The 14692-nt window shown below is 30.0% G+C and overlaps 1 protein-coding gene across 1 annotated transcript; it reads left to right on the forward strand.

Annotated features, from left to right (window-relative positions):
- Positions 1 to 3495: 3495 nt before the first annotated feature.
- On the forward strand, positions 3496 to 12789 carry LOC105158413 (ATP sulfurylase 1, chloroplastic). Its single transcript, XM_011075167.3, has 5 exons — positions 3496 to 4063; positions 6914 to 7319; positions 11003 to 11263; positions 11690 to 11776; positions 12380 to 12789. The coding sequence occupies exons 1-5, from the start codon at positions 3570 to 3572 to the stop codon at positions 12515 to 12517; spliced, it is 1386 nt and encodes a 461-aa protein (XP_011073469.2). The 5' UTR covers positions 3496 to 3569; the 3' UTR covers positions 12518 to 12789.
- Positions 12790 to 14692: the final 1903 nt, after the last annotated feature.

Here is a 14692-nt window from a genome sequence, read left to right on the forward strand (position 1 = left end):
AGTCGGTGGTTGCATCAACATGTTCCGAAATCTCTAGCTCTAAAGGATCATTTGGCATCTTTGAGCGTATGAAATTGTACAGCAAACGACAAGTCAAAATGATCCTATCTTGGATGTTTATGGGATAAAAAGACCAGCTTCTCAATATTGCCTAATGAACTTTCAATAGTCCGAAGGCTCGTTCAATGACATTCCTTGCAGAAGAGTGTTTCAAGTTAAAGTATTTTTCGCGGTTCTGTGGTCCTCCTACTCCACGATCCCATTCAAGCAACACCTCTATATGGGCTGAGGAAGCCTTCAGCGTTCGTGTAACCGTTGTCGCACAAGTAGTAATTACCTGAAATGAAACCAAGATAGTTTCACACTGAATAGAAAAATAGAAAACATTGTATATGGTGAAAACAATCTGGTTTGTTATTAAACATTGAATACAACCAAATTTTCAACTGCTTTAAATGCCCAATGTGTTGACGATTGGTTACCATTAGGGACATGTAAACCATTCGGCCTGTTGATTGTGTTGTGCAACACCCTATTGTCTGCAGCATTACCTTCCCAACCCATTAGGACATATATGAATTGCATATTTAGGTACAAACTCTAAGAACATTCACCTACAACATGGCCCTTTCGAGTGTGGTAATCCTGTTCACTAACTCTTACATCAATAAATGTTCTGTCCAGTGCGCCGAGAGACCCCTAGTAAAAGAGTTGGTGCATTGTCATACAAACAGAAATAACAATGCAAGAAATGAAGTGCTATGAAATGTTACAAAGCTTGTCGGCCTGTTTACCTTAATCTCCACCTGCTATCGATGCAATCCTCATCAACAAGAGTTGGCAGTGCAAGGAACTTTGTGAAGCATTATTATAGCTTTCAGTACTGCGTGGAAATGTTTGCTCACTATTCTTCCAGATCTAATAAAATTTTGATAACCCAATTTTTCTTGTGAATGGAGATAACATTAAGGAATAATGCAATTTGTTTCGACATAGTGACGAATTTTGTGTCCGAAAGCCCATAGGAATGTTCAAGTAAATAACAAAGACGGTCAAATGCGTTAAGACCCTTAAGTAGGTTCCTAAGACAGACCATGTCATCGTACTCAACTAACCTAAACAGGTGCCTAACTTATTCGAGGATCCTAAAGTTACTCCTGTAACGACAAACCGAACACGCCTGGCGTTCGGGATCCTAGCTTTCAAGTATGCACAATTGTACAAAAAGAATGTGAGTGCAACAACGATACAACCATTATTTTCTCAACAGCAATTAATGGGCATATTTGTGGTTTCTCCTCATTCTAAGAAACATACATTGGATGAGAGTTTCTAATAACAATAGCAAACAATCTATTTTTTATAACACGATACATGTAGTCATATAATGCTAGCACTACTGCAAGGGACGATTTACAAATTTGTGAGTTTCCAGGTACTTAACTTGGGGTGGAATCAGGATAGAACTCTTAGAAAGAATTTATAATTAACATTTCATAATGGTTGCAAGATGAACATCCGTATAGTCCAACTACTAATAAAACGTTATTACAGACAAGAAGTCAGTAAAAGGGGGAAATGCGATTATATGCACCAAAAACTAATGAATCTTTACAGAAAATTATTTCGGGGAATTAGAACAAGGACAAATGTGATTATTTTCAAATAGCATCTCAATCATAAATAGCATACAACTAAACGACTATGCAAAAAAAAAGGGTTATCAAAAAATATGTAGTGAAAATATGTTACAAAAAATTGGATGTGTGCACTGTGGAAAATAGACAAACTCAATGTAACAAAGAAGACAAGTAAGACTTGATAATTGACTAGTTATTACAGTAATGGCCATAATGTAATTTTGTTTAAGTCATGGGGTAATTCAGCTAAAATGAGATGTAATGTTGGGGACAACAAAGGAAAAGAAAGTTAGTAGATAATTTGGTTGGACCCACCTACTTATAAACACCTAACTAAGGCCTATTAGCAAGGCTATCCAGCTTAGGATGTAGTAAACATGGCCTTAGATGATAGTAAATTCAAAAAAAAAAAAATTATAATAATTTTTAACATATAATTAACAAAAATTAATGAATTAAAGTACTAAAAATTTAGAAATAGAACTGTAACATCCTGAAATCTTAATAAATAATTATCCATTATTAGTGTAATAATATGGATAACCCGTATGATGATGAAGTATATTTGGTGATTAATTAGAATTTTGTTGGACAGGACAAATTCTTGGAAGTGAACAAAAATTTGAAGAGTAGGAATGGTGGGGCTAAAGTTTAGAATTGTAAAGATGAGAGAGAACAAATACAATCTTCTTTTACTATATATATAGTTATTCTATACACTAAAATTAGTAAAAAAAATAGAAATAAGATGAAAAAGGGGATGAGATGGTGGAATAAGGACAAGGTGTAAACACTCCTTACATCCTTATCAATATATATATATATATATATATCAAATATTATCAAACGCTTTATCAAGAATTAGTGCGAAGTGTACAAATATGATGTGAAGAAATTATAATATTAACGGTTCATTGATCATACGTTTTATAATTCATTATAAGACACGAGAACAACGTTTAGGATTATCCACATCATTTCATTATTTAAATAGTTGGGGAAAGTGATGTAAGTTTAGTTAATTGGATCTATATATATGTATCTACTTGTCTATCTATGAACTTGATCATAAATTGTCATGTACTTAATTGGATTATATGTTTGTCTCATGAAATGGTTGTTATATATTTTGTCTATGATTATGTGATACATATGGCGAATAAAGTTGAATTATGGGGATAATTATAATATGGTTCTAATTGATTGATTACGTTGCGAAAGAAAACGAATGATGGAGTTATTGTGAATGATTGTGACACGTTTCTATTTGATAATTGACTAGAATCAAATTGTGAAGATGTCAATGTATAGATGATACATTGAGATGAGCGTCAAACGGAGTTGAATTATGGAGTTGACAAAACGTCAATGATTTATTAAGAGGAGACTATCTTACTTAATGTGGGGGGCATATTCAATGATCTACAATGAGGTGATACGATTGATGACGAGCTGTATACTCAAATGATGATATAAATGTGATACGAGAAAAATGAACCTCTCTAACGTTATAAAATGTCCACCATCCTTAATCCATCCAAAAACTTCACATGTAAGTGGTATCCACCACTTCTAATCTCCACTTTGTAGCATGATATTTGATATTATAAACGTTTAAACTAATGGTGGAGAACTTGTATGAAAGTAAAGTGCATGTGAACCAAAAAAAAAGGAAGGCCGACCGTATGCTGCTGATAAGTTTTAACGTCTGTCAATAGGAGGGGGATTTTTAGTAACGTTTTGACCTCTTTTTGTAATATTTTACAAAACATAATGTTAACTTTAAAATTTCATAAAATGTAGCATTAAGTTTGAAATGGTGCTAAATTGTAAGACTAATTTTGTAATTTTGCCTCTCTTTCTATCCTCCCCAAACCTTATAATCATCAAAGCACAGTGAGAAGAAATAAGAGAGAGAGAGAGCCAAAAATGGCAGCCATGGCTTCTCTTTACCTGAAAACTTCCACCCAGCTCCCTCATTCTTTCCCGAAATTACCAAAAACCTTCGATCCGCCTCTGAATCTCCCCCGCCGCCGGCTCCCCGCTCCGAGAACCAGAATCTCCGCTTCCCTGATCGACCCGGATGGCGGAAAGCTGGTCCAACTCTTCGTTAAAGAGTCTGATAAAGAGTGGAAATTGCAGCAGGCCTCACACCTGCCGAAGATCAAGCTTTCAAAGATTGACCTTCAATGGGTGCACGTGCTCAGCGAGGGCTGGGCCAGCCCGTTGAAGGGGTTCATGAGAGAGTCCGAGTTCCTCCAAACACTTCATTTCAATTCCCTCCGGCTCGAAAACGGGTCGGTTGTGAATATGTCCGTGCCCGTCGTCCTCGCCATCGATGACGCCCAGAAGAGCCGGGTCGGATCGTTTACCAGCGTCGCGCTTGTTGATGAGAAGGACGACATGGTTGCCATCTTGAATGAGTAAGCAAATTTAGTCATTTCACTTTTCTGCTTATTGAATATTAATACATATAAATTTATGTAAATAACAATTTACCTTTCGAACTATTCTTTTTTCATACTTTCTCTAATTTTTCTTTTTTTTTTTTGTCATTTTACTATTTTAATTTTATAAAATTTATATTTTAATATATATGATCTTTTTTAATTGAATTCTCTATTAAAAAAAATCACATGCAATGCATATGTAATATTCAAAGATAATGTGATTTACATTTGCAGTTCATATAATGTTTTTCTTGAGAAATAAGTTGACAAGAAAAAAATCATATATGATCCAGTGTAAATTTTTCATAATTAGAATAGTAAAATAACCAAAAAAAAAATAATAGATGACAAAATATAAAATGGATATAGTTCAAACGATAGAATATTATAATTTACTCTATAAATAAATATAATTTTAATATTTTAGAAATTAAAAATTAAAATAAAATAAAACCAAACAAGCATAATATCAAGATAGCCGTGGATTTCTTTTTTCTTAAAAAAAATAAAATTACTAAATTAATTCATTTTTCGAACGTTAATTAGCAATGATTGATTTTTTTTCTATGAGGTGGATGCATAATGCATGTAATAGTTAATTGTAATAATGCGTTTATAATTTACCAAAAATATGTATAATTAATGAAGCTGTTCAATAAGAATTTTTTACTACGTTTTGACGTCATGTTCGTTGAATAACTGATATTTGTATTCCATTTGAAAATTTAAAATTATAATAAAATTAAAATATAATTTAAAAGTGGATCGCATATCATGTGTGAACATTCTAAATAATTAATTTTTAGTGCGTTTTCTTAATAAAAATAATTAAATTGAATGATCCAGAAAATAATGTTCATTGATACTCAAATATGTCATTAGAAAAAAAATACTATTAATTATAATATTAATAGATATGATTAAAATTACAATAAATAATTATTATTAATCACAACTAAATAAAATTGATATAAAAAAATAATTTTTCCATCGTGAAAAATTATTCGCCACATCTAGAAGTTATGGTAAAAATATTTATCATGACTAATTTTAGCTACCATCGCAAAAATTACCACCAACATCCGTTGCGTGGCGGTGGTCATTGACTATTTGCTATGGCTATTTATTATTATAGTTAATTATACTTGGACCCCTTTAAAAATGCTAAATTATACTTTTCTCCAAAGAGCCTGACCCCCTCCCGATAGGGTTTGGAAGAAAAATTATTGACGTAAGCAAAAAAATTACATAAATATTTAATCTTGTCCAGTATTTAATATTTTCATGTATATTTTTGTACTTACAAAGAAATAAATATAATATATATATAAAATTAGGTTAACATCACTCTATTTTTTGTTTCATAACTACAAAATTAATACATGAAAATATTAAACGAGAGGTAAAATTAAAAATTTATGCAATTTTTCTCTAACTTCAATATTTTTTGTCCAAATTCTAATAAAAGGGAGTCAGGTGTAAGCAATAAATTTTAAAAATAGTTGTAAGTATAATTTCAAATTTTTTTCGAAAAAAATATAATTTCGTATTTTTAAAAGGGGTGTAAAATAATTAACTCTTATTATTGATAATGGCAATTAACCATAGTTAAATATTATAATTCTTGCTGTATTTGTGCACATTTAATTTTAAATCTTAAAAAACAATTATTATAAACATATATTAATTGGACAAATAAAAAAAATTAGAAATATGGAAGTTAATTAAAAAAATAAAATTTAATAAAATAATTAACAGAATCTGTATAGTTGTCATGGTTGACTTGATTTCATTGTATTGTTTTTAATTTTCGTTTGTACTTTCAATTGCTGAGTGTCTGAAACAGTTAATGCATTGCTTAGCTGGAGCAACTTAAAAACGTGATTAGATTATGTATATACAGTGAGAAGTCGTGTCCTTTCTCCGACATTGTGTTCCTAAAGTTGGAGATTATGCTGTTTTTAAACTTAAGAAATTATTGCTACTAATTATTTTATAATAGAAGGTGGTTGCCCAGACTTTTATTATTTTTTCTTTTTGGTACAGTAGAATTGGTATATTAATTACTCAATAACTAGGAAAAAAATTAACGTGGAACTAATTAATAAGTAAAAATTTTGTTGCTACAGTATACTATTTAGTTTAAAAAATTTATTTACTGATGAATTTAACAATAAAAATTTACTTGCTAATAAATTTATGAGCGAGTTGTGTGATATATATATATATATATATATATTGAATAATGTAGATTAGCAAAGATAATTTTACTTATTAATCAGCTCGACACTAATTTTAGTATTAAATTTTTTTGTAGCTATTGTACCTTATTTTGTAGTAGGTCTGTTCAATTCGATTGACCAAATCGAACTAATTTTTCGATCAACCAAAAATTCAGTACGTCAATACCGAATTGAATTAATTTGTTCGATTCAATCCGGTTATAAACGAACTTTTTTCTAATTTGGTTCAGTTAAAAATCGAATAATCGAATTTAAAAAAAAAAAAAAACAAACTGTCATTTTTTTATTTTTAATAAAAAACATAAAATGGTAGAATTTTTATAATATACTTTATGCATAATATAATATATTAAATTGTAAAGTAAATTAATAGTTATCTAGTCAATACCCTCTTGTGACAGCCCATCAATCGTCGGAAATATTTGTTTGGTAGCCGTTAATTTTAAAGCAATATTTGTAATTTAATGAGGAAGTATTTATTATTACGACAAATTTCAATAGGACCAAATTTCATAAGGGTCCACTGTAGGTTACCGTATAAACTTGCCCTTTATACTGAATGATACCTATGTACTTGTAGCATTGAAATCTACAAGCACAACAAAGAAGAAAGAATAGCAAGAACCTGGGGCACCACAGCACCTGGTCTGCCCTATGTTGAGGAAGCCATTACCCATGCTGGAAACTGGCTTATTGGTGGTGATCTAGAGGTCATAAATCCGGTCAAGTACGACGACGGGCTTGACCGCTTCCGACTTTCCCCTGCACAACTACGGGACGAGTTTGAGAGACGGAATGCAGATGCTGTATTTGCTTTCCAGCTGAGAAACCCGGTGCACAACGGCCACGCTCTGTTGATGACCGACACTAGGCGTCGGCTTCTTAGGATGGGATATAAGAACCCTATCCTCTTGCTCCATCCCTTGGGAGGTTACACAAAAGCAGATGATGTCCCCCTCAGTTGGCGAATGAAGCAGCATGAGAAGGTTAGACGACTTTTTACATTTGCAATTGATATCATATATTTATGTTTAAACCTACGTCGCATAAAGCGGAAGAGGGGGCGAGCTAGGGCAGGGCAGGGCAGGGGTTTGAATACTCGCTGCATAAGTGGCTCAGGGTGTGTTAAGGATTACTATCATTACAATAGGTCTTTTATAGGTTTGTCGTGATTACGAATATCTTCTATTTATATAAAAAAATTACAAATACCCTCTTGGAGTTAACGACCATCTAACAAATATCCCTTATAATGGATTATCACGAAAAAATATTTGTTAAACAATCATTAATTTCAGAGAATTATTTATAATTTTTTAAATAACGAGTAAATATTTTTAAATTATACTTGGATATTAGTTAATTAACTTAACAAAATCTCTACTATTATAGATGTTTAAATATTCTTTTGAAAAAAGTTTCATATCTAAAATATTCCTATTTAATTATCATATTATAATTAATTGGATTCTATATCCATATAGATTAGATATGCACAAATCTATATAAGAAGGTTTATCTAACAAAACAATGGTTCTTATGAATATGAATAAATTTTTGTTAAAGATCCTTTGGTTAAGATCATTTCTAGTGATTTATTGTTATTATTATTATTATAATTAGATGAAAAAAATAACCTTTATTTATTGAATTAAGTACTTAGGAACAAGTTATGATTTTTCTTTTCTTCAAACTTTAAACATCTTTAATTTATTACATTTGAATTTTCCACTGAAAAAATTCATACTTTGAATTGTAAAAGTATTCTCATAATGAAATGTACTATATTAGTCCAACAGTCAAGCAATTTATGTAAAAAAATATTAGGGTGAATAGCAATTTACCCACTGTGATATTGAAAATGAGCACATTACTCATCTATGCAAAAAATATAGTAATTTACCATGCTGTACTTTTTAAAATGAAGCAATTTGCCTCCTTATATAGAGAGGTAAATTGATTCATTTTAAAAATCATAGAGGGGTAAATTATTGTATCTTAAAAAATACAGGGAGATAAATTGCTACTTGTTTTTTCATAAGGGGGTAATTTGCTGATTTGCCGTACCACACGGGGATTGCTTGTATTATTTCCAAAAATATTAGAACAAAAGAAGTTAAAAATATTCAAAAACAAAAGTAGACCTATAAGCTTGATTCAAAGTAGAAGCTTGGCATGTTAATAGTATTTTCTACTAATTTAATATGTTAATTTTTAGAATTAATTACATATAAACATCTCTATAAATGTAAAATTCTATTTTTTTTCAAAACAAAATTGAATTACACTCACATCCTCTCTCAAAATTGTCCGTTTCTACCTAAAACCCTCCCGTTATGTTTGCAATATTCCTTTTGTGGGCATGGCTCCATACATTTGTCTATTTGTCACCATATAATTGTTCTAGTTGGAGCTTTGACCAAAGTTAATTTTGTTTTGTTCAAAATATAATGATAATAAGAAATCATGTTAAAAAGAAAATTAACGTTTTTTTTATTATCTGAATTATTCTTGATATAATATTTACCTTCTAGACTAATAAATATAATACTTATTTTTTTGGTGGAAAAAATTACTTTTTATGTCTTGAACAATTATATTATTCTCAATATATTTTAGTATTTTACATATTAAATCATCTTCAAATTATTTTCTAAATTTTAAAAATTTAATAAGTGAAGAATTAAATAAAAAAAAATAGAGTAATAAATTAATATATATAATAGATACATAACAAATATAATATCCCAACAATTTCTATATACTTTTGAAATGAAATTGATATTTTATATATATATATATATATACATATGCTTAACTAAAATTTAAATACTTTTAGGAAAAGAAGATTAAAAACTGTATTTTGTCATATTTTTTAAAGAATATATATTTAAAAAATGAATATATAACTACTCATTTTTATCTAAAAATTATATAGTTAATAACTTAATTTTATTACCAAATTAATAATATTTTTTACATGAAAGTGTTTTGGGTATTTATTATACTCATTAATTAATTTTGGGATGTAAAGTAGTTCAATTTGTAAAGTAAATACTCAAAAAAAATTTAAGGTAAATAATGAATGAGTAATATACAAAAAAAAACTTTCATATAAAAGATCTTATTTTCATTGTGTATCTTTTATATACACTAACTTATTACTCCACTTTAATTTAAAATTTTTCATTTATTAAAAATTATTCTTATATAGTTAGAAAATAATTTGATGACTGTTTAATATACAAACTACTAAAATATATAAAAAATAATATAACTATTTAAGCTATGATGGGCAATTTTATTCAATTAGGAGATAAGTATTATATTTGTTAGTTTGGAGGAATAAAAATTACATAAAAAAGAATAATTCAGGAAGGCAAAATGTAATTGTAAATCATATTTTTCTTAGGTAAGACATTATCTTACCCTAAGGACTCGTTGGCTTCAAGTGATGGGATTAGGTTGGTATTGATTAATGATGGATTAAGTGTGGAATAAATTAAAATTATCACACTATATACTTTGTTTACTTGTATCGATAAAATTTGGGATAAAACTAATTTTATGCTTATTTTTAATGTATATTTGGGATAAAATAAGTGACAATTGATCAATTTTCAAAAATACCCTCCCATTAAAACCAATGACCAACAAATTTCCTAGAGAAATTGAACCTAGGTATGTTTGTATAAGTGAGGGTTGTTTGTAATTTGAATTTAGAGCTCACACACATAGACCTCGTGGGATAATATATCCCATCAAGTTAATTAGGTTTTATATCATGCGTTCGTGAAAGACTATAATGGGCTTGTGGCATTAATAGCGGGCCATAATATATTCAAGTAAATAAATGAAAGGACTGAATATCTTGAGATATTAAGCCCAATCACTTGAAGTAAACATAGCCCAAGAATTTTGGTTGGGTGAAAAGTGATTATATAAAAAAGTAAAAGTAAACGTTGATGTATAACAAAAGGTTTGGCGTTTGCTTAGGGAGAATAGTTGGAGAGGAAATAAAATTGGATGCATATGAAACCCCTTTAAAGTCTTAACTTTTTTATCATAAAAAAATTTGATGGAAAAATAAAAGTATAAGGCCAAGAAGATAATAAAAAAAAGGTACATATTTTATTTTTATTTACTCTATTATTCATATATAACTTTCTTTCAATTCTTTTTTTTTCTTTTTGCTGATAATATCGGTACACAATTTTTCAAGACAATCAAATTGCCGGAAAAACTACTACGTCGTGAATTATTGATAGTAATTTTTATTTTATCTAAATTTAATAGCTTAAAATAAATGCACAATACTCATTTTGATAAATATTTTTACTAATAAGATTCTTAAAATTTCTATATAATAAAATTATTTTGTTATAATACTAACTTATTTATTTTCTAATATAAAATAAAGAGAAATGGTTAATTATAAAAAATAGTATTTTCTTCTCAATTTATTTTTTAATACCAGATAAAGAAAAGTATTTGAAATTTAATCTGCTTTTCAATCATAACAAACAACTTAAAACAAAAATTATTTTTCTCTCCCTCTTGCTTTTTTCACTTTACCTCCCCTTTCACTTTCATTTTTCTGTCACTTGAACCAAACAAATCCTCCAAGCTTCCGTACGGCAATGTTCTATCCATTGACGTGTTCCGATAGGTGCTTGAAGACGGGGTTCTGGACCCTGAGACTACAGTGGTGTCTATATTCCCATCGCCGATGCACTATGCCGGCCCGACTGAGGTGCAATGGCATGCCAAGGCAAGGATTAATGCGGGCACCAACTTCTATATTGTAGGCCGGGATCCGGCAGGCATGAGCCACCCGCTTGAGAAACGAGATCTCTATGATGCTGATCACGGGAAGAAGGTGCTGAGCATGGCTCCCGGGCTGGAGCGGCTCAACATTCTGCCGTTCAAGGTAAACAAACACCATTCACATTTTACTCTAAAATTAGATGCAATGAAGCTTTTTTGTGATGTAAGACAATCTCTTTGAAATATGATTTTTTTACACAAATCATCCTGTATTTTAAAAAATTGTACATGCATCTATCAAAAACTTTTAACATTAGTTAGACAAATCATTCCTATTTTTTAGAAAATTACACACACCTCAGAAATGTTAACAATATTACGCAAACTACCCCTGATTTTAGGCTGTCAGGGGTAGTTTTTTAATTATGTAGAAAGATAATTTGTAATAAATCATAAATCAAGAGTAGTTTCTGTAATTATGTAAAAAATAAAAATAATTTGTATAAATAAATCAGGAATCAGGAGGTATAAATATAATTATCCCAAATAATTATCTTGAAATTTAATACGGAGTTGGGAATTATTTCAGTTGGCTGCATATGACAAGACTCAGAGCAAAATGGCATTCTTTGATCCATCAAGGGCTCAAGATTTTCTCTTCATATCTGGCACTAAGGTATATATGTGTTCTCTTTTCTTGAAAATTAATAACAAATACGTTATCATCCTTCGAGAAATTACGATATTTCTTGAGATATCTAATATAATTATGTGACTATTGAAGTCATAAGGTGAAAATGTCAACTTTACTTTTATTGAAATTTTAATTTTTTAAAAAATAAAAATAAAATAATGTGATGTTGGACGGATGTTATTGTAAAAAAATATAAAATTTTTAAAAATATGTAAATTCTAATTTAGGGTCCCAAAGATCATTTTAGGCAATTCAATACAAAATTGGAAAGAAACCTTAACGGAAACTAACAAAATGGCTTAATTGTTGAACAGACGTTATTATTCAAAGATATGAATAATTTCTCAAATAAAAAGATATTTGTAATTGTATCAAATTTCAAGAAAACTCACATAGTTTACCAAAATTTAAAACAAGAAGAAGATTTTTCTGTCTTAACTAGGATTACTGTTAAGATAGATGAAAAAGTTTGTCTTCAGAAAGCTTCTAATGAAAAAGTTTGTCTTCAAAAGGATTACTCTCCAAAATTTAGTTTCTAGCAACAGTTTTCCTTATACATTGTCCAATTACATCTCGTTACTCCAGATGCGAACCCTTGCAAAGAACAGGGAAAGCCCTCCAGACGGTTTCATGTGCCCTGGCGGCTGGAAAGTCTTGGTCGAATACTATGATAGTTTATCTCCGTCCGAGAATGGCAGGCTGCCTGAACCTATTTCAGCTTGAAAAACCATTACATGTGTAAATAGCTTTGGGGAAACCTCGTACCTCTTCATATGTACCATACGTGTGATTTCATCAAACTTCATGAACAGCTTCTCTTCAAGTTTCAACAATAATAATACCATCTAAGGCAGCATGTGAGAAGAATCGACATTCTTAGCTCAAATCTGTAACATTATGGTTTGAAAAGCACTCGTCTCAGTGCACATCGTATGATACTGTGTTTTCTGCTTTCTGAAGGATAGGACATGATTGTTGTATGTTTCTCACTTTTAGTGGTTCCTTGTGCATAAATTCTTACAGAAGAATGTTACTGATTAAGGATTGTGGGAGTGTTATAAATAATTGTGACCCAATGACTTTATTGAAGAAGCTTACTTGGCAGCCCACTTGCCCAGCCCACTTGGCAGCCCAAGGAACCGACCCGGTAAACCCGACCCATTCTACCTACCTACTTATATCTGCTACCTGACCCTAAATCTCATTCTCATCTCTCTTTCTCTCTTGCGCTGACGGTCTCTTCTCCTTCTCTATATTTTCTCTGAGATTTTCTTTCCCTTCATTCAATGGCAGCCATGGCCTCTTTCCTAAACCAACTTAATGGTTTAAGGAAAGTGACCTAGACCTTCCATCCCCACCTCTTCTCTCGACCCTTTAAATTAGGGGTTTTCTTCCCCTTGTTGAGATACCGAAACAAGTGATTATCTCGTAAAGCATTCCTATATTTCTTCATGAAATCGAGAGTTTGGGGGTCTTTGTGACCTTTTGATAAAAAGATCTAAGTGATCAGAGTGTGTGGTCGGGTTTTGAGTTTCAGTGATGTTACCGTGGGTCGGTGCTTTGGATGCGGTACTTTTGTGACCGTATTCCCTTGTGTTGGATCTGGTTTAATCTGAGCCGATTTCATTCTACAATTATTGTTTTTCTTTATTTATTTATTCATTGTTATTATTCATTAAATCTGTAATATTCGGTTTGTAATATTTTTAACGAGTTTCGTACTCCGCTATTGTAATAGTTGAATAGGCTATTTTGATGATATCCACTCTACAGGGACTTTTGACTTAATCTTAGGTTAAATTATATTCCCTTGAACTACTTGATGATCAGGCTTGTTCTCTGAACTTCAGCGGATGAAACATCTTGTTCTTACAATTTTTCTCTATGTGAAACATTAAGGAGGGTAATTACATAAACCTCATGTGTGATTTAAAATTAGCTGAAAACTCGTCGGTATTAATGAAATGAGCAAAATAAATTCTTGTGTTATTGTAAATCCTGTAAAAAGTACCCGTGCCATCAATAACATGCGGAGAGTGCATTACACTGCCAGTTGTGTGAGTATGAATATTTTTTTCACAACTATTAACAATAAATGTGGTGAGAATGATAAAAAAATACCCCTTAGGTTTATATTACACTTTATCATAAAATTAAAAAAATAAAAAAAGAAGCTTGTAATTTGATATAAGATAATAAATAATATTATTAACTAAATTAATGTTATGATTTAGTTTAGATAAATTTTAATAAATTCTATTTATTTATAGGATATATAATTAAATAACAAAATACAAAAAGGTAACTCAATTTTTTAATATTATATTATTTACTATAAATGATATTTTAAATTAACATATATTATTATATATCTTTAACATAAAAATCAAAATTATTTATATTTAAGATAAAAAATAATATTTTTATTTAATTTTAAACTTTAAAAAATAATTTAATGTAAAAATTATCATAGTGTTTGGATTTATTTTTTGAGTATGTTATTGTGTTTTATGGAGATAGAGAGAGAAAAAGAAAGATAAATAAGTATGTGTTAGAGATAGTATGTATGGTTGAGATTGTTTTTTGAAATAATTTAAAATAAGTATTGTATGTTTAATATTGTATTTTGGGAGACAAAAATTACTGTTCATTATGAAATTGTGTCTTTTTTATATATATGAGTGTGTATATATATATATGTACATATTTATATTAAAACAGTTAAAAACACTCAAATAAGATGTTTTTGTATGATAGCAAACATTGGTACCTTCTAAATTTTCTTTTTTTTTGCTCCCTTGCACTTACCATCAGTGACGGCTGTTAACCACCACAAATTAAGTAGGGCGGGGTCATTGTCACCCAGGCTGCAAAATGGCGACTCACCTTAGATCTGGG

The sequence above is a fragment of the Sesamum indicum genome, linkage group LG3 (genome assembly GCF_026168435.1).
Source record: "Sesamum indicum cultivar Baizhima isolate 11 linkage group LG3, ASM2616843v1, whole genome shotgun sequence".
Lineage (NCBI taxonomy): Eukaryota > Viridiplantae > Streptophyta > Magnoliopsida > Lamiales > Pedaliaceae > Sesamum > Sesamum indicum.

Excerpts from the sequence above, each read along its gene's own strand:
- LOC105158413 (XM_011075167.3), top strand. The coding sequence starts at position 3,570 with ATGGCAGCCATGGCTTCTCTTTACCTGAAAACTTCCACCCAGCTCCCT. Across the intron at positions 4,064-6,913 it reads ATGGTTGCCATCTTGAATGA|CATTGAAATCTACAAGCACA; the intron begins GTAAGCAAATTT and ends ATGTACTTGTAG. Across the intron at positions 7,320-11,002 it reads GAATGAAGCAGCATGAGAAG|GTGCTTGAAGACGGGGTTCT; the intron begins GTTAGACGACTT and ends GTGTTCCGATAG.